The sequence below is a fragment of the Balaenoptera borealis genome, assembly GCF_965194805.1.
Source record: "Balaenoptera borealis genome assembly, chromosome: 18".
NCBI lineage: Eukaryota > Metazoa > Chordata > Mammalia > Artiodactyla > Balaenopteridae > Balaenoptera > Balaenoptera borealis.
The window spans coordinates 64,124,294-64,149,492 of record NC_138877.1 but is presented as its reverse complement, the minus strand read 5'-3'; the positions used below and the strand labels follow the sequence as shown (position 1 = coordinate 64,149,492).

General features: G+C 38.5%; 1 protein-coding gene across 2 annotated transcripts in view; it reads right to left on the bottom strand.

Moving 5' to 3' along the window:
* The window catches only part of GPC6 (glypican 6), a 1,053,117-nt gene that overhangs the window by 94,750 nt on the left and 933,168 nt on the right, over window positions 1-25,199 (bottom strand). For both annotated transcript variants that reach the window (XM_082366026.1, XM_082366027.1), the window contains exon 5: window positions 12,146-12,276. In XM_082366026.1, the coding sequence (XP_082222152.1) occupies window positions 12,146-12,276 (131 nt within the window). The remainder of the gene's footprint in view (window positions 1-12,145; window positions 12,277-25,199) is intronic.

Sequence of the window (25,199 nt, the reverse complement as noted above, 5' to 3'; positions counted from 1 at the left end):
ATAACAGGTAACAAATCAAATCCAGGGACTATGCAGGCTGATGCATGAATAATTTAAGATCTATGAAGAATAAGATCTTATACATTTTGTTCACCATTGTATCCCAGAATCTGTAAGAGTTCCTAGCACATAGTATGTGTTTAAAAAATCAGAAATGAAAGATTATGAATAAGTAAAATTTTTAGTTATAATTTCTGCCTTTTGCAAACATTTATTGAAGTCAATTAGGAGGTAGATTTCTGTAATGAGAAAGAAAAGACAGGAAAGGAAAGAGAAATAATACTTATTGAGTGTCTATGATGGACCAGACTCAGGGCTACGTGTTTCATACACTTATCTCAGCAGTCAGTTATCTCAAAATCAAAGTTGAACCCTTCTTCCTTAGGCTTCAGAAAATATGATGAATTATCCATCCATATTAAAAAAAAGAAGATATCTCCTTTACTCCACTTACTGTGCCAACTTAAAGCAAAACCAAATCACCAACTTGGTTTAACTGATAACTAGAACCAAAAAATCTGGTTTCTTTCTTTTTTGTTCTTTTTTTTTTTTTAATTGAAGTATAGATGCTTTATAATGTGCCAATCTCTGCTGCACAGCAAAGTGACTCAGTTTTACACATATATACATTCTTTTTTAAAATATTCTTTTCCATAATGGTTTATCCCAGGAGATTGGGTATAGTTCCCTGTGTTACACAGTAGGACCTTGTTGTGTAAAAAAGCTGCTTTCTTGCTCATCTGATAATAGCTACTGGCTGTGCTTGATGAGACAATTAGAGAGCAGAAGACTTTGTGTATAAAATAGGCTTGGCTCTAACTGTTGGTAGGCGAGCTGAGAGCAGGTCTTCTGGAGAGAAGCGGCTGTTTCCCGATCTCCCCATCCTGTAAAAAGCTGCAGAGCCTGCACACAGTTGTATCACAGCCCAGTCACTCATCGTCTAGGTTCAGCTCAAAGCGGAAGTGAAACGTGAAGACTGAAATGGGTGTCAAGGGTGCGTCCACCTATCCTCATTCAACAGATGCAAGTAAGTTAAAATATTAAAAAAACTCATTTCATTAGAAGTAGTAGCAAGGAGACCTCCATCATCACCATGACACAAGATTAAACTAGACACCCCAGGGCCTCATTTTTGCACATTTTTTTCTGGTTCCTAACAACAATCTGCTAATATCCTAAGAAGTGTTTTCCTGAATATAAACTTAAAACATTTTAATAATGACTTCTTTCTTTAGATATAAAATCATTATACTCATCATACAAACATTTTAAAAATCAGCATTTTTTATTTTATTTTATTTTTTTACTTTTATTAGTGTGCCAATTTTCCTGATGGATTGCCTTTCAAGAAAACAGGCTTTCATCCTATGACTCCGAACAATCTCTCTTCTTCTCTCTCTTCTTTCCTCTTCCCTTCCCTCTCCCCCTACTTCCTCTCTCCATCTCTTCCTCTCTTTTTCTTTGCTCTCTGATTCATGCTTTTGTTTCCTTAAAGATTGATTACAGTGATCCTTTGGCCAAGCTCGTTGGCAAACTCAAAGTCCCTGGATGGGTCCAGGATTCTGTGTAGAGAATTCTGGGTTGGACTGAATCAAGTCAAGTTAGCACTTTCGGTTTTGGCTGCTTTTCATTCATTGGCTTCAGTTTTCAAAAGCCAGTGATTGTGTCAGTTTCAAGGTTTTAAACATCTACTCCTGATGCCTATGCATCTTGCTTCCAGAAAATCTGTCAGATGGGTTGCATACTTCCTAGAATCGTTTCTTCAGTAAAAGCAAATTCCTTCCATTTGCTGGAGAAGATGATTTTTTTTCCTGGAAGGTTCTGCATTCCTTCAACAGCAGAACACCTTGCTATTGCCTCCGAAATGGTGAGCAGGGAGGAGTGACAAGGAGCTGAACAAAACATATTTTGAGTGTGGGGAGAAAAAAAACCCCTAACTCTGTTGGCCTCACTAAATGATTATTTCATATGCTCTTTGTTTACAAGGTTGAAAGCAATTCTTTAAGATCACTTTGCAGAATTTACATAAATGTGTAAATTTCAACAGCCTGGCTCTGTATCATTCATTCAAACTACTATTCAGTGAATCTTTGTAGAGTGTCACTAAGGACAGACGTAGGTGCTAGGGATGTGGCAACTGGACATGTCCCTGATCTCATGAGGGTTCTGATAAGAAATCAGGCAATTACAGTAGAATGTAGTAAATGCTATGGGAGCACCCACAGGAGGCAGCTGACCCAGACTGGAGAGTCAGAGAAAGCATCCCAGGAGAGCAGCAATGTGCTGGAACCGGCTCTCACTGGCTCACAAGACCACGTGTTAAATTTTCAGGAATTTTGCAAGCCAGTCATTAAACAGAGTGATTATTAAAAGTTAGATTGTATACACTTAAAATGATATGAATTATACTAAAATCAAAGGTAATATATACTGAAAATTCATTACTTCCTAATTATTTTACCATGATTTATGCTCCTGTGGTTATGTAAGCCAAGTATGCCAAGTGTGCCCCTAAGGGGGAAATGTTACATTGTGGTCTGCTACTATGTTCAGTTGACATCATGTTGGTAGCTTGAAACTTACACCCCAGAAACTGGCAAACACTATAAACTAGCATGTTTTCTGCACAGAGAGCTGGTTGTGCAAACACTTCCCAGTATACAACTGAATCTTGCCAGGAAAGTGAAGAAATAGTTGGACTATGCCTGGTGAATGCTGTGTATTTGGGGTGGGGGAATGGGGAGGGTAGAAAGAATGTTCCAGGGTAAGGAAGAGCACGTGCAAAAACTTAGAGATGAGAAAGGATGCTTCTTCCAAGCAACAGAGCCCAGGCCATTTGTACGTCTGGTGCACATAGAGGTTCTCTCACCTCCTAGACTACAACTTTTACTAGGACTCATGCTCTGTTGTTGGTCTTATTCACCACCATGTCCACAGCGCCTAGCACTGGGCTCGCAGACGATCGGTGCTCAACAGTTACCTGAATAATTTAAGGTGGGGAGAGTGGTGAGTGGTGGACCCAGAGGGGCAGGCCAAGGACTACATCGTGCAGGAACATGTCTGGGTTTTACTCGAATGGCAACGGGGAACCACGGAAAGATATTAAGCAGGGGAGTAATGTGAACACATTAGCATTTTCAGCAATCCCTCTGGCTACAGCGTGGGGCGTGGATTGGAGTATGGGAAAGCCAGAGGCAGGGAACTAATTAGGAGGCTATAATCCATGTGCTGAGATGATAAAATTAGGGGAGCCACTGTGATGGATTCAAAAGAAATTTAGAATGACTGTTTAATGGGTTTCATTATGGATTGACTGTGAGGGCCAAGGGGATGGGGGAGTTGAGGGGTCAGCTGGGTGTCTAGCTAGGACACAAGAGCTGGAGGCGGGGGGCGTTCTCTGGGATGGAGAAACCTGGGGAAGGAAGGGTTAATGGGAGGAAAATGAGCTTGGTTTTGGACAGGTTTGAGGTGGCCGGTGGCAGTGTGTAGCACACAGTTGGATAAACAGGTGTAATCAGGAGAGTAATCTGGGCTGGAGAGAGATTTGGGATGAAAACTCCTACCTTTGCTGTAGCCAACCCAGAAAACTGTGTCTGAGATGTTTCAAATTTTCTACACAAGAACTCTTTTTGTCACCTTCCCCCATGAACACCGTGTTTTAAAAACATTTTGTTTAGTTAACAGATTACATGTATAAATAAAGAAATGATTGATTTTCAAAGGGCATCTCAGCTATTTGGCTGATATTTAAGATATATTCTGTGACAATAAGGAGGCAAAATAAAGGAGGGGAGTAAAATGTGTTAGAAGAAAAAGACCTACAGAAAGCCATATATAATTCCAAATTTTCTGGCAGAACGAGTTGCTATAAACTCACAGAGGTACCTCCTTCACATGTTTAACTACAGGCTGGCTGGAGTAATAACTCCATCAGTATCAAACCAAACTGCATAGTCCCGAGTAGAAGGAAAGTGCTAAGAGTTGGGGGTAACTGTGTATTTGTGAGACTGGTCAGAGGCCACTGAAATTCCTCTAATGCAGTAGTCTGCTGCCCATGGGAAGCATGGCTCTAGGGAAGCAGTTTCTCCTCTGTAAAGGCAGGAGGAGTTTGGAAGAAGACTTTCTTTCAGGAAAGCAAGAGGGTATCTTGCTCTGTTTCTAAGAACGCACTGAGTGTTAAAAAGTGAAATGAGTTTCAATCACCTATTCTTGAGTAGACTTCATTAAATGCAATCTTCTCATTTTTGCTCTGAAGTTAAAGTGAAAAAAAATCTTAAATATCCAAAGGTTAGAGATAATCAGGAGTTTCCCTTTATAATCAAAAGGAGAAAAAACATTTTTTTAAAAAAAACCTTTTATGTGGAAAGAAAGTTAAAACTATCTTGCTTTGGATGCACTTCCCATAAATGCATCATAAGCATTTTTTTTCAAACGTTCATTTCACTTTATAAAAAAAGGTGTCTTTTTCCCCACCTTGTATCTAGCATCTGAAAAACCTGGCTTTGTGGTCCAGTGATGTTAACACACAGGAAAGAAACAGATTCTGGTTTTCTGTAGAGAAATGAAGAAATCAAAGAATCAAAGATGTTTCAAGGTCACTGCTTCTTGGTGGAATATTATAAGTGAGAACTGGCGGGCAGAATACTAGCTTTGAAATTTGAATAAACAGAAAAAGTATTCTGAATCTAGAAGTCATTGAGAACTTGCTCTTTTCAAAACAAAAGAGGAAATAGAAATAGAACTCAAAGCTTTATAAAGTGAAGGGCCGTGTGCTTTTTTCTCAGAGATCAGGCAGAAGGGACGGAACCATTTGTCAAGGGAATAGGCCAATTACCCCCTTCATGTAAGAATAATGTGAGGTTAGGCTGAGGCCGCTGACGTTCCTCTAAAACCCTTTGCTCTGCTGGCATTAGTGCCACCGATAGGCACGGACAAGAGTTGGGTTGCTGTCGTCACCTCCATCCACTCCGCTCTGCCCTCAAGCCCACTTTCCTCCAAAGGCCTTGTTGATGAGACGTTTATTCAGTGCCACGTGCCATGTCGTAGGCCATGCAGAAATATATGTCCCTTTCCAGGGGAGTCTCTGCCATTGAAAATAATGCCATGCATGAGTGGATTCAAATGCAGGTGTGTGACTCTCAAATCTGCTCTTCTGATCTTAGATGCTAGTGACAAGCTGACAGACCATCATGGATGAGGCAAAACCACAGAGTCAAAGCTCTTTAGAATTTACGTAGCATAGGCATTTTCCATAATAACAATGAAAATACTTAATTTGATGAGTAGTTTTGATTTGACAAATTCCACGCTAAGCATTTTACATGGATTATGTCACTTTACCCTCAAACAACTTTATGAGTAGATACTACTAGCATCCTCATTTTTAATGTGAGTTAATTGAGTTTAGACAGATAAATAATTTGCCCCAACTCACACAACTAGTGAAAACCAGATCCCAGGGCTGTCTGACGTCAAAATCTGGTCTTGTAACGTTTATGCTATTTTAAAGAATACAAGACTAACTTCAAGTATATTTTAAGGTATTTTCTATTCCTTATTGTTGAAGCCTTTCTGGCATTATACTTTCATGTTCTGAATTCAACTCGACAAAATGTATTGTTGCTTCCATGTGTAAAATGCCATGTTAGAATGGTTTTCTGTAGAATGTAAGAGTGAGTAAAATAAATTATAATTCCGGGAAGGAGAAGATAAGTATACAAATAACCATAACACAAGGAATAATGTGTCCACTGCCTTAAGAAGGGCACACATAACACAGGGGCTCAAAGAAAGGAATGGTAAATGCTATTGGAATAAAAATATACTTATTTGAACTAATTCTAATCAATGTCCTTATATCTGAAGGAAGATATATTTTCCATGTGAACTCCCAGAATTTTATACCTGAATGCTTTGAAAGGAAGAAGTTCCAGAGAAAAGAAAAATATCTGAATGCTAGAAAAAGAAACCTAATCATTACTGAAGAGATAATGTTCATAAAGCTGTAAACTGATAGAGCTGGAAAGGGGACATTTGCATTAACCCCTCTCTTTACAGATGAGGAAACTAAGACCCATTAGCTAAAGGCAGAAATTATTACATTCTCCTTTCTGTTCTCTTAGCTTTTTTCATCTTCATCTGAGCTGTAGATTCGGAAAGAATTGTCTGGAGAAAATTAAGTAACTGAAGGCCATGCTGCTCTTCTGTAATGGGTTCTACCCTCGTCTGTAATAAGTATTAATTGAATGGATGGTTTCAATTGGAATTTAATAAGTCTCCTTTCTTAATTTAGATTATATCTGACAAACCAATCTTTTCCTGGATTAGGTTTGAAATTATTCCTAATACAGTTAAATTATATATAGTGAGATCAGTTTCATCTTCCCTGATAGGATAGAAAGGAGATTATCAACACATCTGAAATTCACAGGCAGAGAGACTCAGCAAGTTTAGTTCTCCTTTCCTTTGGAGAATTTTCTCAAACCTGCAAAGTTCAGAACTCCTTTGATTTGGGTGGTTAACAGAAGTGGTGGGATAATGAAGACCCTTTCCTGTCATTGATGAAGATTGTGAACTTGGTGAATGTAATAAGCATTGGTTGGGGCTTGAAGAACGAACAACTTGTGTTTCTCTTCAGTAGGTTTCCCTACTGATCAGAAACACTCATCATTAGTACCATCATCAGTAGCACGTTTCAAGCAACAGTCTTCCCTTAGATGGCTGGTTCCTCCAATGCTGCAGTACATCTGGTCCTGGTGGGGAGATACATACTGAGGAAACAGTGGCTTGCTGGGAAAATCTTTTTCTTTGGATCAGACAGTTCTGGGCTGCAATCCCAGCTCTGCCACTTCTTAGTTGCCTGACCGCAGACAAGCAACTTAATCTCTCTAAATTTAACATTCTTTACTTATAAAATGAGGAAATGAATGCTTTACAAGATTGCAGTAGGATTTGAAATAAATACATAAGGCATCTAAAAAGAGACTGACGCTTGGGCAGAGAATCTGTTTTGTCCTCTACTATATTCCTTGTGCCTGGTACATGAAGGGTATTTACTGAATGAAATATAGTAGGTACTCAACCAATGGTAACCATGATGATTGTCATTGTTACTAAGTGATTATTTGTGCAAAAAGAAACCAAGAAAAATTTTAATATGTTATTGTCCCTAGTCTTAAAAATATGTATATAAATAATATTATATGTTAATATAATGATATATGTTATAAATTACATAATATATATAATATAATATTATATAAAGGACATACAAATCAAGAGTTTGAAATAAATGCCATAATGTTATTACCAAAATATTGTAACTTGATTATACAACTTGGAATAGCCAATGTATTTTTTGAAAGGAATATCCGTGTGCCTTACCCTCAAACAGCTTAGCTGTGGGCTAAATGGGAAAGGAAAAAGGATGTGACTCTACCTATAAAAACATATCTAAAATTTGAGCCTGAACACACATGATGAGAATAGATCTCTTCATTATCTGCAATCTCTCTAATTCAGGATCTCACTGATTAGGTACAAAAAACTAGCTGTTCCTACACCTGAAACTTACATAATATTGTACATCAACTATACCTCAATAAAAAAAATGAGCTGTTCCCTCCTGTAGATATGATGAGGACTACTGCATTAGAGGAGGGGAATTTCGTATCTGAAACTGATGTGCTCCTCTCTGCCTTCAGATAGAAGAAGGGAGAGAAAAGTAGACTTTTATATTTTGTACTATTAAAGCTCTAGGAAAGGTCGGAAGCAATGAATGATGAGGCTAATAAGAGAAATATTTCATTAGCATTTAGCATGGTGGGAAGTACTGGGTATAGTTGTAAAGGGAATCAGAGAGAAAGACAGACAACTTGAATTCTGGCTTTGCCGCCTCTGTTTCCTTACCGTCTCAGGCAGGTTTTTACTGAAGGCTATTGAAATTTCTCTCTCTTTTTTTTGCTTTTTATTTTTTTATTTTTTAACATTTTTATTGGAGTATAATTGCTTTACAATGGTGTGTTAGTTTCTGCTGCATGACAAAGTGAATCAGCTATGCATATACATATATCCCCATATCTCCTCCCTCTTGCCTCTCCCTCCCACCCTCCCTATTCTCTTAATACTTGATCCATTCAGTGAATGTTTACTAAATCCCACCCTTGTGTGGGATTGGCTCTGTAGGCACTTGCATCATTAAGATGTAGAGATGAGCAACGTGGGATCTGGAATGAGACACTCCTGTGTGTACTCCTTCACACACTATGAGACCATTGTAAGCTCCTTAACTTTTCTAAGGCTTAGTTTCTATATTTGGAAGATAAGGGGGAAGATCCATCTCATCACAAGCACTGTTATAAATATTACATAATATAAACCATGTAAAGCACAGTACAGTCCTGGCAGTAAGCGTTCAACCCATATGAGCTGGTAGTTATAAACATTGCTGCTTTTCTCAACGAGCCTCTGGGAATGACTTCCATCAGGAGCTACTGTAATAAGGTAAATGATTTTCCAAGGAGAAGTTGCCAATCGTATCCTGGAGTAAAAAGTCATTTTAATTTGTGAGCTTTACAACCCTCAGGGTGTCTGGCCCCCCAGTTAGGGAATAGCTTCTGGACTCACCGGAAGCTCTGCTATCAGAAATTAACAAAGTCGCTGGTTATGCGAATGCTCGAGGCAAAATCTGGAAATCCAGAATTTCAAATTTGATAAGACTGTTTATCAACAATGACTGACGGTTCCTTGGCAAAAGGAAAAATTCAACCATCCAGTTCTTAGCTAGAATGTAGATTTTAGACTTTAGTTCATGCATAATTTCATGGATGTGGCTTATGTGGAAAATGAAACTACATGTTTCCAAATTCCATTCCCTTGAAGAAATAAAACCTCTTTCAGAACATGTCCATTCCATCAGCAGATCCTGTTGGTGTTTCCTGCTAAAGTTATCCAAATTTCAACCCCCTAATTAACCACCTCTGCACCATACTAAAGGCTGGCTTTGGTCCTTTCTCCATACTGTCCCCTAGATGAGACCCTGTCTTCCATTCCTCTTTCCTACAGAGCTTAGCTGTCCTCTCTCTCCCCTCCCTAAACTCACTCCATCTCCTTCTCTCTAGGTCAAGACTACCAAATATATATATATATATATATATATATATATATATATATATATATATATATATTTTTTTTTTTTTTTTTGGTTTCTAGCTTAGTTGAGATTTTTGGTACTATTGTTTTATGATCCTCCAGACTGTATCCTCTCATGAGTGTACTCTTACATGCCCTACATTATTTCTATTATTTATTTATTTTTTCCACGCTTCGTGGCTTGTGAGATCTCAGTTCCCTGACCAGGGATTGAACCTGGGCCATGGCAGTGAAAGCGCCAAGTCCTAACCACTGGTCCGCCAGGGAATTTCCCATTATTTCTATTCTTGATTTAGATATTTCTTACAACGAAAGGTGTCTTTTTCAAAGTGCATGCCTTATTAGCAGCCATAATATTATAATGTGGTTGGACAACTTCCATAAAAATGTCTCATCCGCATTCTGGTATGAAAGAGAGTCCATCTGACCTCTTAGAGAATTTTTAATAGAAAAAGTTGACTTGAACACATATGCACACATACCAATGGAAAGCTCTGCTTCTAAGGAGTGTGTGATGGGTCTCAAACCACAGACACTTTTGTGTTTTCATGCCCTCTTCTCTAGGGCTGTTTTGAACATCAGTTACCATCGAGCCTGGTTACTCAAGCACTGCTGGGATATTTGGCCTCTCAAAACAACATTAATTGGTTTCTAGGCAATAGATTTGAGAGGGATAGATAATTGCTTTTCTTTCACGGGAAAGAAAGAAAATGGCTTTTCATGCAACTCCCAAATGTGCTATTTCCCCAATAGGTGATGGCACCTTGGAGCATCCTTCTTTACACAGGCTAACCCAAGCTCACTAAAACCCGAAACCAGGCCTATGAAACTCTCAGCCCATCTGGCTCCCAAGGAGAGAGAGAAAGGGACCCAGGCCAGATTCTTTCTTACCCTACTTTCAGCCCAAAGCTAGTTTGATTCACACTCAGCCAAGGAGACCTAGCCAGATTCCGTGGATTTCTTTCTGCTCTGCAATTCCTCCCTACCACCTGTCTCCTTCTCTTTGATTATATTTGAAATCTTTTCCACAAAGGATTTTAAAAATTGAAGAAAGCTAAACATGTAACTCTTTGCCTGACATATTTTTGTGTGAATGACTTTCAATTAAAATGCAATCACTCCGTCATCAGGTTGAAAGGACTGATGCAGATTTGGTTAGTGTTTCAGGACAGGGAGACTGGTGAAAAGAACAGAAGGGCACTGTGCAGTCATCAGTGTGGATAAAAGGGGCGATGAAGGAAAAGGCCAGAGAATCACTGCAAACTTCTAAATTTTGCTTAAGGAAGGTCCTATTTATTCTCAGCTGGGTGGGGACAAATAAAAATTGTGCATGTCCATGTCCTGGATGTTGTGAATAGAGCTGCAATGAACATTGGGGTGCATGTGTCTTTTTGAATTATGGTTTTCTCCGGATATATGCCCAGGAATGGAATTGCTGGATCATATGGTAACTCTATTTTTAGTTCTTTAAGGCACCTGCATACTGTTCTCCATAGTGGCTGTATCAATTTACATCCCCACCAACAGTGTAGGAGGGTTCCCTTTTCTCCACACCCTCTCCAGCATTTATTGTTTGTAGATTTTTTGATGATGACCATTCTGACCGGTGTGAGGTGATACCTCACTGTAGTTTTGATTTGCATTTCTCTAATAATTAGTGATGTTGAGCATCTTTTCATGTGCTTTTTAGCCATCTGTATGTCTTCTTTGGAGAAATGTCTATTTAGATCTTCCACCTATTTTTTGATTGGTTTGTTTTTGGATATTGAGCTGCCTGAGCAGTTTGTATATTTTGGAGATTAATCCCTTGTCGGTCACATTGTTTGCAAATATTCTCTCCCATTCTGAGGACATGGAAGCAACCTAAATGTTCATCAACAGAGGAATGGATGAAGAGGATGTGGTACATATATACAATGGAATATTACTCAACCATCAAAAAGAATTAAATCATGCCATTTGCAGCAACATGGGTGGATGTAGAGATTGTCATGCTGAGTGAAGTCGTCGGACAGATAAAGACAAATATCATATGATATCACTTATATGTGGAATCTAAAAAAAGGGTACAAATGAACTTACCTACAAAACAGAAACAGAGTTACAGATGTAGAAAACAAACTTATGGTTACCAGGGGGTAAGGGTGGGAGGGATAAACTGGAAGATTGGGATGGACATATACACACTACTACATATAAAATAGATAACTAATAAGAACCTACTGTATAGCATAGGGAACTCTACTCAATACTTGGTAATGGCTTATATGGGAAAAGAATTTTAAAAAGAGTGTATATATGTATATGTATAACTGATTCACTTTGCTGTACACCTGAAACTAATATAACATTGTAAATCAACTATACTCCAATAAAAATTTTTTTAAAATTAAAAAAAATTGTACTCCTGATATTTGTGTTCTGCAGCTGCAAACCCAGAATCTCCATCTCTTTTGATTTATAAAAATATACTATTTTTAAAAAATGTGGGTTTGACTTCATACAAAGGGGCGTTTTCCTCTGAAGGTTCATTAATGAGGGTTACATTATAGTCTTAAAAAAGGAAGTCAGATGGAATGTTTAAAAATTTACAAGCAAACATAGAGAACATTTGCCTGGTTTGTGCAGCTGAAGACATAATTAGAAGTTCCTAGAGAGAAAGAACAGGGTGCGGGTGTGCAGAAATTTCAACCATTAAAAAGAAAATTCCCCCCAAATTGCTCACAAGTGTGAGGGATTAGTCAATATACTTGGGGCTCTCCAAAACTTTTTAGCAGCCAATAATTTCTTCATGATTAACTGCAAACTAAAAGCTTGCTTCCTTTCTCAATGCCATTCTGTTAGACAGTTATAATGAAGTAGCAAATTTGTCACGGGACAGGAAAAGCTCACGGACAACGTATTAGAATTTATAATCCTGGCCGACATATCCAGTTACTTCAGTTTTAGATTACTGCACTTTCTTTATTAGCAGACAAATGACTAAGGCAAATACCTTTGCAGACACCTGCATGCTGTTCTCTTGCATGTTCATGATGGCTTCAGAGATCTTGACGTCTATTGGGTCCATGACCGACTCAATGTTGAATGGTCCTTCCAGCCGTTCTGCCACCAAGAGCATTGCATCTGTTAAAACACAGGAACATGATTTATTTGAGAACTGGGAACCCCAGCTTCTAACCTGCGTTTAAACATTTCCCACATGACCGGCTGAAAAATGACCACTCATTCAAATTTTGTATTTGCTTTTATATAGTTCAAAATGGAATTGATGACTCAGTCTTACAGGAGTATTTTATTTTATTTCATTTGAAGGCTTAAAATTATTTTACATATATAGAACCAGGCCTGAAAATGAGAAAATAAGTTCAAATTAAGAGAGTTGAATATACCTAACTCTTTCAAGTGAAGTTAAAGAAAAATCAGGTCAGGTTCAAAGGTGGAGTTAACCTCTTTTCTTCTGGAGTATGGAGAAAACTGAGAATATTGAAGACGTGTAAATGTGAGAGTTTGGGGGACGCGCTATCGTCAAGACCCAACTTAAGCATATCTGCGTGTATGAAGCATTTCTGGATTTCCCAAGAAGGACAGACCTGTCCCTTCTTGGTGCTGCCACTCTACCTAGCATGCCCTTTTGTTTTTAACACTTTGACACGCTCTGGGAATAGAGAAACTTCTCTTACTTGGTTTTGCATGTTCAAGGCTTATTATGGTGCCTATCGCATTGTAAGCTTTCAAGAAATGTCTATGAAATTATATTGAACTGAACTGAACTAAAGTACTGCTTGGGAAGCTTTAGTTTTCTGGAGAAGATGCTAATAGCGATATGGAGGTAAGAGCTGTGAATTAGGAGTGAGTTGCCCTGGGTTCCCAACCCTGCCACTAAGCAGCTGGATGGCTGTTGGAAAAACCTCTGAGCTTACTGGGCCAAAGATTAGAGAGGTGCATAAAAGGGACCTGGGATGAGGAGTCTCCCGGCGTCTACGGTGAGTGGCATAAGAGGCAATATGCCCATTCCTTTGCAAACTGGCCCAGTTTTGTTCTTAACATCCAGGGCATAGTTTGGTAACTTGTCTCCACCAGGACTGACAACTAGAACTTTCTGTGATGATGAAAATGTGGCTATTGAAACTTGAAATGTGGCTAATGTGATTGAAGAATTAAATGGTTAATAAAGTAATTTCCCTTTAACTAACCTAAATATAATTAAAAATATCCCCTTGGGACCAGTGGCTACCATATTAGTTGGGGCAGCCTAGACTTTTAACATGTAGACACAATAGCCCTCACATTTTTCAATTGTTAAAGCTCTTGGGAGCCAATCTTAAAACGCTGTCCCTTTTCCAAATAATACATGTTTATTATCAGACACTTAGAAAATACAGAAAAGAAAAATGAAGGAGAGAAATACACCCACAATCCCACTTCCCAGAATAACACTATAAACAGTTTGGTATATGCCCTGTGTTTTTTTTTTTTTCCTCTGAGCATGAATATTTTAAGCATGCAACTGAAAACATACCATACAGATATCGTATAATCCGCTTTCTAAATGTAATATATTATTAATGTAACATGCTGTTTATAGCAGCTGCTTTTTAGTATTAGTGTGAGGAAACCAAATTTTATTTTTATTACATATCCTACCGTGCTCAACCAAAGGCCACCATCAAAAATTTTTCAGGGTTATAAGTAGTTATGAATTAGGCAAGTGAGAAACCTTTTAAGATAGATGAATTTTTATAAGAAGGTGTTGTCTGGGAAGCAGAGTCACATTTTTAAAGAACATCAGGCTTTGTGAACATCAGCTTTTATACTATCAACTGGCTTTCTCAGCCAGACCTCATAACTGGGTCTTTGATCTCCTCCCTATGGAATGAACGAGACTAAAAGCAACCAGGGCAGCACTTGAGTGTCAGGGAGGTCCCGCTATCCCACCCCCATCCACTGTACTCGGTCCCATATTTTTCTCATGGACACAAGTCACATGAAGAACTTAAGTGTGAACAAGGACTCATAAAAAACTCTAACAACAAATTTGCTGATTTTTCCCTTAATGCAGATCTATCTGTGTATGCCACATCAGGATCTTATAACAAAAGTAGTAATTTCTCTAGATCTTAATGACCTAATTATCTGGCAATATGGACAGAGGATGCACCTTGTTTGGTTGTAGTATTTTGATATTAAAGATGTTTTCTCCTTTAAGGTTTTAAAAGGTGGCCTGAGAGCTGTGCTGTTTCTTTTATATCTTTATATCTATGTTGTGTATTTATAAAAAATAATCCCCTTTACTGTTAGACTTTCCAACAGGCTTTTTGATGAAGATTAATTATGATGAATGAACAAGTTTCTCTAGACGGGTGTATTCTGCTAGAAGAACAAGGAATCTTTGTACAGGAAAAAGAATTGGTCCTATGGAGTTATCCAACAAATGCAGTTAAAGAAACTGATAACTATTGGATACTTAATTGTGTGTTTTAGACAAGTATTTGCATAAATCATTATACAAACAGTAGTGGTCTATCACAGTATATTTATCCAACACGAATGGGTTGAGTTGCGGTAGTAATAACATTAGCTCTATCGGAAGTCTGTAGGCAGTAGTGCTCTGGGCAAAAAGGACGAGTTTTGGGTTGGTTCAGAAGGACTCAGCAAACTGTCACAGTTGGAAATGATGGGGTCTAAAATATCTCTGAGAAGCTTCTCTTGTTTAAATTAAAACAGTCCCTTCTCTACCAGACATTCCTTTCAATAAGTAACGCAAAAAGCTGTTTGATTCGTATCCTAAAGTCAAGAAATTTCTCTTTGGTGATTTCAATCTTTTGATTCCCTGTTCCTCTCCCACCACAGAGCTCACCTTTTAGCTTCTGGGGTCTGCAAACTCAGCTCTTCTTTTTTGACTCCAACCATGAAAAGGGTGACCCTCTCTCAAGCAGTTGCCTGCTTGGCCTTGGAAAATGGCCATCCTACTGATGATCTTGTATATTAAACATGTAATCAAATGGCCACATTTGCTCAAATTGGTTGGCCCTGAATTTCCATTCTTTATCTCAATTCATTTGCTTTGTTATACAAACTAATTTAAGGTGATACATTTTTAGATGTAGATATATGTATTTATTTTTATTTTAATTTAGATCACCAGTCGGAATATGCTACCTTAAGCTATCTGGTTTAGTTTTTAAGAAATACACTAAAAAATCACTTTAATAAGTAAAATTAGAGTCTCCTTTGAAGACTCAAAGGCCAATATAGATTGGCTCAAAACCTCAGAACCATCGTTAAGAGTAGTAATGTGCATGCAGTTAACGATACTGTATTGTATACTTAAACATTTGTTAAGAGGGTGGATTTCATGTTATGTGCTTTTTACCACTCACACACACACACATACACACACACACACACACACACAAAGAATAGCAATGACTTTGTGCTGATCAACTACAGAAGTTCTTATTAATCAATCAAACTACCTGTTGATAAATCATTAACTAGTATAAATGTACCCCAATATATTGAAGCTCTATATTCCTTTTATAAAGAAATACATGCATTCTTCTAATTCCTGGAAAAGCTCAGATAAAACTGTGTGGGAAGCATTTGGATAAAATCACATGTATGCACTGATTATAGTCATACCCAAGTTGTTGGTTAGAATGAGAGGAAGGCTGGCAGAGGGACGTAAATAGTGGTTTTCTGGGCTCATATTTTTCTTCCTCAAAGTTTTTTTGTGAAAATAAGTTAATTGATAGAAGGCCAGATAAACCTACACAAATAACTGGTATATCGACGACCATAAGTAGAAAAAAAATACATGTCTTCTTATAATATGATCATCCCTCCCCTCAATCGATTCCTCTGTTCCATTGTTCTAAATGTACATGACTGGATTCCCCAGGGTCACAAAAAGAAAAGCAGCTTTTCAGAAAATTCCTCTAATATTTTGCATTTCCACTCTAAAGGGTCATGCTCACAGCAGCTGCCTTTAGGAGTCTAGTTTAGACACATTACAAGGTGAGAAAGTGGCAGTGGAAGGCCAGAGTCCTCAGCCCTGGGACTTGGAACAGGCCAGCAAGCGGATGGTGGGTCATCCTCGGGCCCCAGACCCCAGATGGCGAGAGGGTGTGCGTGGTCCATCTGCGTCCACTGAGCAGCCAAGCGCGTCCCTGCTTGGCCAGTTTGCCTCCCACCTGCTGGGCAAGTCTGTCACCGGTCAAGCTCCCCGGGTGTCAGGAGAACCTTTTCTCTCCTTTGGGGCTGGGGGAAGCCATGCCTCTCTCTCTTTCCAAAGCAAAGAGAACACAGAACACTTTTATGACACCAAGCTGGTAGTTAGTAAGTTTCTCTGAAACCAATTAAGTCACAACATGGCCATAAGTTCCTCCAGAGGCTGCCATCCTGCGCTATCTTAATTATCTTCGTGCCATTTACATTTTGAAATATTTGGAACTTTATTTTTAACTGTGCTCTTGGAGCTGTTATCTATTGCCAATTAAACCAGGGCAGTTCTAGTATGTCAGCTAATGATCAGCTGGTCCTTTCTCTACATATCTCCTGTGTTGTCCACGTTTTGTTTCTCTTTAAGCAAAGGACTATTGTCTTGCTCAAGCAGTATACATAACTTTTGTTTCTAAATGCAGAATGACATTTGGATGGATTAGAAGTAACTGGTATCTCAACATGAGGTTCTGATGCACAGAGAGATGTGACGACCCTATTAGCATACCAGAGACATGTATAGCAGCTCAGCAAGAAGGTGTCCCCTCAAAGCCTGCAGGTAAAGCTACACCTCTGGGTCAAGGCATTCTGCCCACATCAGCATGCACTTTCTGGTTAGGAGTGAGGAAACCTGACTCTGGTTAGATGGACTCAGGTGCCTGGGTTTCCATTTGGGTTTGTCCACTAAATGCCTGAGAGATAATATGTGTCACTTAGGGCTTCCCTGGTGGTGCAGTGGTTGAGAATCTGCCTGCTAATGCAGGGGACACGGGTTCGAGCCCTGGTCTGGGAAGATCCCATATGCCGCGGAGCAACTAGGCCCGTGAGCCACAACTACTGAGCCTGCGCGTCTGGAGCCTGTGCTCCGCAACAAGAGAGGCCACGATAGTGAGAGGCCCGTGCATCGTGATGAAGAGTGGCCCCCGCTTGCCACAACTAGAGAAAGCCCTCGCACAGAAACGAAGACCCAACATAGCCAAAAAAAAAATTAATTAATTAATTAATTAATTTAAAAAAAAATGTGTCACTTAATACACAGAGGCCCATTTTCTTCATCTATTAAGTAGAGATTATGACAATCTCTACCTAATAGTGGTACATTAGGAAATCAAATGAGATGGTTCCTGTAAAGTAGTTAGCGCAATGCCTGGCATACAACAAAGGTTAGCTACTATAAGGCACTATCTCTGGGCAGTGGAAGCAGAAAGGAGATGACCGACTGGCAAGATATTTTGGTGGAAGTATTGCCAGCAATTGATGTGAGGAATAAGGGAGTAGAAGGCACAAGGATGACTTTAAGATGTATAGCTGGTGCTCTTTTGCATGTTAAATTAATGTTTTGATAATAACTGCTTTTTGATGGATGAGTTCATTACCGAGAGATACAAAACTGTATTATTTTCTCACAATGGGTTCCTTTGCCCATTAAAGATCACTGCAAAGTCTTTGACTCACTTCCCATTGAGAGGTGGGGTTTATGTCCCATCCCCTTGAATCTGGGTGGGCTCTGTCACTGCTGTGACTAATAGCATACAGTGGAAGGGACGCTGTCAGTTTCCAGAGCAGGTAGTTAAGAGACTGCAGCTTCTACTTTCTCTCTTGTGAGACTCTACTCTGAGATCATCATGCTGGGCTGGCCACATATAGGCGCTCCAGGGAACAGTCCCCGCTGGGCCCAGATTTCTGGCCACCCTTGCTGTTATAAACAAAATATTTGTGTCCTCACTGTAATTTATATGTTGAAACCTAATCCCCAAGGTATTTGGAAGTAGGGCCTTTGAGAGGTGATTAGGTCATGAGGGCTGAGCCCTCATGAATGGGATTAGTGCCCTTATCAAAGAGACCCAGAGAGCTTCCTTGTCCTTTCCATCATGTGAGGACACAGTGAGAGGATGGCAATCTGTGGATCAGGAAGCAGGCTTCACCAGACACAGAATCTGCCCTGATCTAGGACTTCCCAGCATTCAGAACTGTGAGAGGTAAATGTTTTCTGTTTAAGTCACTCAGTCTATGATACTTTTGTTGTAGCAGCTCCAATGGACTAAGACTCCTGCCAGGGTGCCAGATATGTGAGTGAGGCCATTTAGACCAGCCCATCTGCCAGCTGATTACCACCTACTGACCCCAGTCATCACCACATGGGGCAGAAGAATCAGCCAGCTGAGTCTTCCCTAATTCCTGATCCACTGTACTGTGGTTTACATTATTATGGCTGTTATTTTAAGCTGCTAAATTTGGGGATAATTTATTTTGTAGCAATAGAAAACTGGAGCAGCCAAATTACCATATTTACAAAATACTCAGATATTTTTCCTATAATTTATTTGACAGGACTCAAATTATTCAGAACCCTAGTCAAATAATATTTGACAAATTTAACATTATTGATGTAACCCCTGTTTCCAACCACTGTAATTGTCAAGAAAAAATAAAACGTCGCCCTAAAGGGAATATACAAAAAGAACTGTTCTAAGCCTGCATTGTGTTTGGATACAGCATTACAGTACACCAAATGCACAGCAGCTAGCCTCAGATTCAGATATGTTTCTCCTGGGATGCGAGCATGAGAGAGAGGGAGATAGAGAGCAGGTTTGGAAGAAGGTAAAGATCTGGATTTTTCTCTAAGTACTTGACTTTATGAAGAGCAAAGCCTCTGACACAAAAAACCAGACGTTATCTCTGATCTCTGGATGGCACTGGATTAACACTATCTTGCTGCAGGGACTCCCAAAGGTTTTGTTCCTCTAGGGTATAAATATTAAGCAGGATTTCATATGATTACACATATCTTCTAAATTTATTTTTTGAAAAAAGGAGATGTAAAATCAGAAATGACATGGTTGAATGCTACTGATTTTAACCTGGAAGAGAATGATTTTCAAAATGTTTTTTAGGGGAGGCAAGAAGAGAAACACTTTTTAAAAAAATTAGACATTATTAATCTTCTTTGTAAGTAACAATAGAGTAGAAATAACTTTGGAAATTCAACTGCGGATTGGGGGTGGGGGGGGAATGGATTGAGGTGGTCAAAAGGTACAAACTTCCAGTTATATGAATGAGTCCTGGGGATGTGGTGTACAGCATGGTGACTATACTTAACAAAACTGTATTGAATACTTGAAAGTTGTTAAGAAAGTAAATCTTAAAAGTTCTCGCCACATCTAAACACACACACAGATGCTGCCTGTGCGAGGTGATGGATGTGTTAACTAACTTTGTTGTGATAATTATTTTGCTACATATCCGTGTATCAAATCACGATGTTGTACACCTTATACTTACGCAATGTTATATGTCAATTATATCTTGATAAAGCTGGAAAAAAATGAAAATTCAATTGGAATAAGCTCAACTTAACCTAACGAATATTTGTTATGTGCCAAAGAGTGTCACTGCGTCACTATGTATTGGTAGGTGGGGTCAGCACAGAAGCAGTCCATGGTTGCCAACTTCATGACATTTAGAATCTTTATGAACTGACAAAGATGAAATACGTGAATATTAAAAAAAGTTTTTCTTTCTTTGAGGGAAGTTTGAATTAAGATAATAACATGTCCTTTCAAAGTTCTCATTAAATCTTTTAAATTTGTCCTAATAATCTACTCTTCGAAAAATGAAATCTATAAGCACAATCTACTTGCTTGTTTTATCAGAAGTCCATAGTGCCCACTTTGCTTTTCTTTGGAAGCAATGCTTACTCGTTCTTAAACCTGCAGCACCATTGTTTTAGCTTAACCAAGATATTTTTCCCACAGAGAAGCAGACAAAAGTGTTAAAAAAAAAATCAAGCAATTTAAAAAGCACCGTGGTAAATTCATTCACTGACACTCAGCTACTCATCAATACTACTACTACTACTACTACTACTACTACTACTACTACTACTACTACTACTAAAAAACCTGCTTCAGTGTTTATATGTAGGCTCTTTTATGAGCCTATCATGACATGGAAGTATTAGAAGGCTCTGCTTTGCACTGTAGTTTTCTGGTGATGGTCACATGGAGTATACATGGCCTTTGCTTTCATTCAACTCAATTAATTAAAATGCTCGTGAGATCTTGGACAGGACCGAACTTCAGGAGAGGCCTGGAAAGAGAGCCCTGGAAAGAGAGCCCAGGTAGGGGGACTGAGGGATACACTACAGCAGCAGGCAGATGGGACCTGAATAACCAGGAGGAAGTATAGCCTTGAGAGTAGAGAATCTGAACTTCCCTAGTCAGAAGGTCCACACCCTTTTTAGAGTCTCTTTTGTTTTTTCTTATTAATGACGATTTTAATTAAAAAAACTTACAGCCCCGTAGGTCTATAACTGATGTAACACAAACTGCACATACTAAAGTGTGCAATTTAATACATTTTAACAAATGTCTTCCTCCCTGAAACCACCAAAATGACAGAGTTTAAAAAAAATTTTTGTTTTTGATTTTTAAGGCAATTCTACAGTTAAGACATTTTCACTTGTAGAATTTTGATTCATAAGAACAGCCAAACAGGCAGAATACGTATCCCTCTCTGGACTATATTTCTCATTCTTCACACTAATCACTCTCCGCACTTCTGGCTTTGCTGCTCTGTAATCTCTTCCCTGACGGTTTGCCAGCAGAGCTGTCTTTTAAAAATGCAAATCTGATGAGGTCACCGTCTTGCTCTAAAAGTTGCCAGTGCCTTCGGGATAAAGTCTGAACCTCTTAGCCAGGCATAAGAAAGGCCTTTCATAAGCCGGTCTCTGCCCCCTTGGCAGCTCCGCCTATGACCACCCCTGGTGCCCCACAGTGAGCACCATCAGAACTCTTTCGATGACACTGAAGTTGTCACCAAGGTCGCACACGTACCCAATCCGACTTGAAATCAATGACACACAAGTTGTTCTAAACACAGCCTGTTCTCATTTTACCTGCTCAAGAACTTCCAAAGGTTCAAGTTTAAAAAGAGACTCGTAATCAGACTCCACCCCTCCCTTCTAATTCATTTCTCACTACTCAACATGTCCTGTGGTTTCCTGCTATTACAAATAACGCCACAGTGAATATCCTTGTACATAATTCATTTAGCATGCGTGCAAAGAAATTTGTTGGATAAAATCTTACAAGTCAAACTGCCGGGTCAAAGATATGGGTGTTTAAAATGTTGATGGTTAGCGCTGAAGCTTTCCCTGTAAAGGCTGTACCTGTTTACATTCCCAAGAGCAATACATGACCGCATCGGGCTCTCTAAGGCTCAAACTTAGATGGCGTTAAGATCAAATGCTTGGATCTTTGCCAATCTGATAGGGTAAGAAATTGCATCCCAGTGTGGTTTTAACTTGAATTTCCCTCATTATAAGTTAGGTTGAACATCCTTTAATATGTTTAAAAGGCATTACAATTGCTTTTTCTCTTCATTTTCTTTGGTCACTTATTTTTCTGTTGGATTATTAATTGTTTCATATTGATATAAAGGAATTTCTTAAAAAAAAAATACAGTAAAGATACCAACCCTTGGGTGACATGAATTACCATTTTCCCCCAAGTTGCTGTTTATCTTTTGACTTTGTTCATGGTAGTTTTTGTTATGCAGAAATTTAAAACTTTTTGTAGTCAAATTTACCAATCATTTGTTTAAATTTTTTTGATCTTGCATCATATTTGTATAGGCTTTCTCCTTTCCACCTCTGTGACCTAATCTATTATCAAGCATATTATCACTTACTAGTTTACTTGTGTTCCTTGAATACAGGCCAGACCCTCTCCTTCCCCAGGGCCTTTGTACTTACTGTTTATTCCTCAGCCTCTTATTTTCTTTAGGTCTCTACCCAACGGATACTTCTCAGAAAGACCTTCTCTAACTACCCTACCAACTCCCACTCACTCTTATCCGATTGCTTTATTCTTCATAGCACTTAATATTTGCTGAATTATTTTATGTATATTTGCTATTGTTCCTCTTTTCCCCACTGTTATGTAATCCTCAAGAGGGCAGGAACTTCCTTTTTCTTATTCACTTCCGTAGTCTCATCCCCTGGAACAATATTCAGATCCTAAGAGTTGTTAAATGAATATTTGTTAAATGAATTATTGGAACAAATTTTAAAAATCTTCCTATATTTTCTTCTATAACTTAATGAGAACTAATTTGCTCCCCTCCTGCCGCCCTAAAACTTCCCCTCTTTACTCCCCTGCCTCACACAGACCATCAAAAACGCCCACAAAACTTTATTAGTGCTGGCCAATAGGCCCTTGATGGCTTTCGATGTGTTATAAGGTAGATGAAGAGTTTCTGTGGGAATTTAGAATCTTATTGTACTTTTTTATTAGGTAGAAATAACTTTTTAGAGCTTTTCTCTTGAAATTGAAAAGTATGGCTGGTTTTCTTTCTGTCAGAGGTCATTTCTAGGTTAATCTAAAAAAAAAAGTCGACATTTTTGGTTTTTCCAAACAAGGTAATTCCTGCTGTTTCTCAAGACTCCACGTTTACCATTAACTTTGAAAACAATCTCTGTGATGAATGTCATTTTTATTCCTTCCTTGCAATTTGTCCACATTCACTAAACATCAAATTGATGATCATTTTTTTCCTATTTTACCAACCCCGTATGGCATTTAAGTACTTAAAAAAATACCTTTAAAAAAATCAGACCATGGCAGGGGTGAGGTCTAGCTAAAGAAATCATAGTACCACAGAGTGAGGTAAATAATAGAAAATGGAAGTGAACCAATTAAATGGCATTTAAAACAGTGAACAGATACCTGAATGAAAAATAAAACAGGGACAGCCACCCAGAATAAGTCCAGTAACTAAAGAGCTAAATCCAAATAAAAGAGAATTTAGTGAAAATAACTGTTTACTTTGAAACCAAATCCAGGAAGAGGAGGAGAGAACAAATATACAAACTAATTTAATTCTGAAACCAGTACAAACAAAGAGGCTTATTTTGCTTCTACACTGTAAAAGAAAATGCAAATTGTGGGAGAAAAAGAATTCACTAGTAGTCCTAGCACAGTACAGAAATTAGAATCTACAGGACTCATTTTCAGACAGTTTCTTTTTAGTAGAATGATGCATTGCATTTCATAAAAATATAATATATTCACGTAAGCATCATCTCACTGCTATGTTATATCTTTGAGATGTCTGGTTACATCACAAGCCAGAAAGAGTGGGCCTTGTAAATCATGAATTTGATGGACATCAAAGTGTATAATACCAACCATAACCCTTTATTTAAATTTTTATTGCTGATTCTTCATATGAATAATTTTTTATGTCATTTGTAGCTAGGAATGTTCAAATAATTCACAACAACCAATCAGTCTTCGCCTTGATGATGAGTCACAGAATTTAAGAGGTAAGGTGTTCTTAAAGATCTCTCTGAGAGAAGAAGTACATCTTTATCTTTATATCCCTAAAGTCTTCTACAGGGTTTTGGAATCTAGTGGGTTGATTGGGACCAACCAGTGTGCTTTTTAGGAAACTAGACCCAAAGAAGGAAAGCAAATCATTCAATGTAAACAGCAGCCACTGAACCCAAAATCATTGTCCTCTCTGACTCCATCTATTACACAAGCGTCGACATTGCTCAGATAGTATCAGTGTGTTTACCCAATATTTTATTTACTTATTAATTTCCAAGTGCTCCGCTACTTTTAAAGAGAATATTAAAAGAGAAAACCTAGATGATAAAGATAACACATTTCGGTCCTATCTAAGATTTTTCTTATTCCTTCTTCGCTGCAATTACCCTTCTCCCTAAACCTCCCTTAGGGACCCTGTTCTTTCAAACTGGGTACCATGATCCTGAATTGTCCTTGACAAGCTTATAAAAGCACACACATTCCTCCTTACTCTTTATTAACCTGCACATCACACTTGAGCTACTTTGAATCCCTCACCAGCGTGGATGGTCTTCTCGGTCTCCCTGAGAGGCAGTGTGGAGGCGAGGCGTGGTCATGAGCTGTGTGTCATGCATGGGAGCCTAGGAACCCCAGTCACAGGCTCTGTGATCTGGGGTAATTTATTTAACCTCTGTCATCCTTAGTGTCCTCGGTTATTACGGGGGCTCTTCCTACATCACTGTGGGGATTAAATGCAATACTAGGCACATAGCACAGCAAATGCTTATTATTGTATTATTATTATTCTATCTTTACGGAGAGGAAGGTTCCTTTCACTTCCCAACAAAGTTAATACTGAAGGGTTGAGCTCATCATCATCCATGAAGTTGTAAACTTTTACTGAAAGAGGATAATATTTGAAAACATACACGCACCCCAATGTTCATAGCAGCACTATTTACAACAGCCAGGGCAAGGTAGCAACCTAAATGTCCATCGACAGATGGATGGATAAAGAAGATGTAGTACATATATACAATGGAATACTACTCAGCCATAAAAAAGAATGAAATAATGCCATTTGCAGCCACATGGATGGACCTAGAGATTATCATACTAAGTGAAGTAAGTCAGACAGAGAAAGACAGATATCATATGATATTGTTTATATGTGAAATCTAAAAAAAAAAAAAAAGATACAAATGAATGTATTTACAAAACAGAAACAGATTCTTAGACATGGAAAACAAACTTATGGTTATCAAAGGGGAAAGGGTTGGGGAGGGATACATTAGGAGTTTGGGATTAACAGGTACACACTGCTATATATAAAGTAGATAAACATGAGTTGTTTGTATAATTTGGAGATTAATCCTTTGTCTATTGTTTCATTTGCAAATATTTTCTCCCATTCTGAGGGTTGTCTTTTCGTCTTGTTTGTGGTTTCCTTTGCTGTGCAAAAGCTTTGAAGTTTAATTAGGTCCCATTTGTTTATTTTTGTTTTTATTTCCA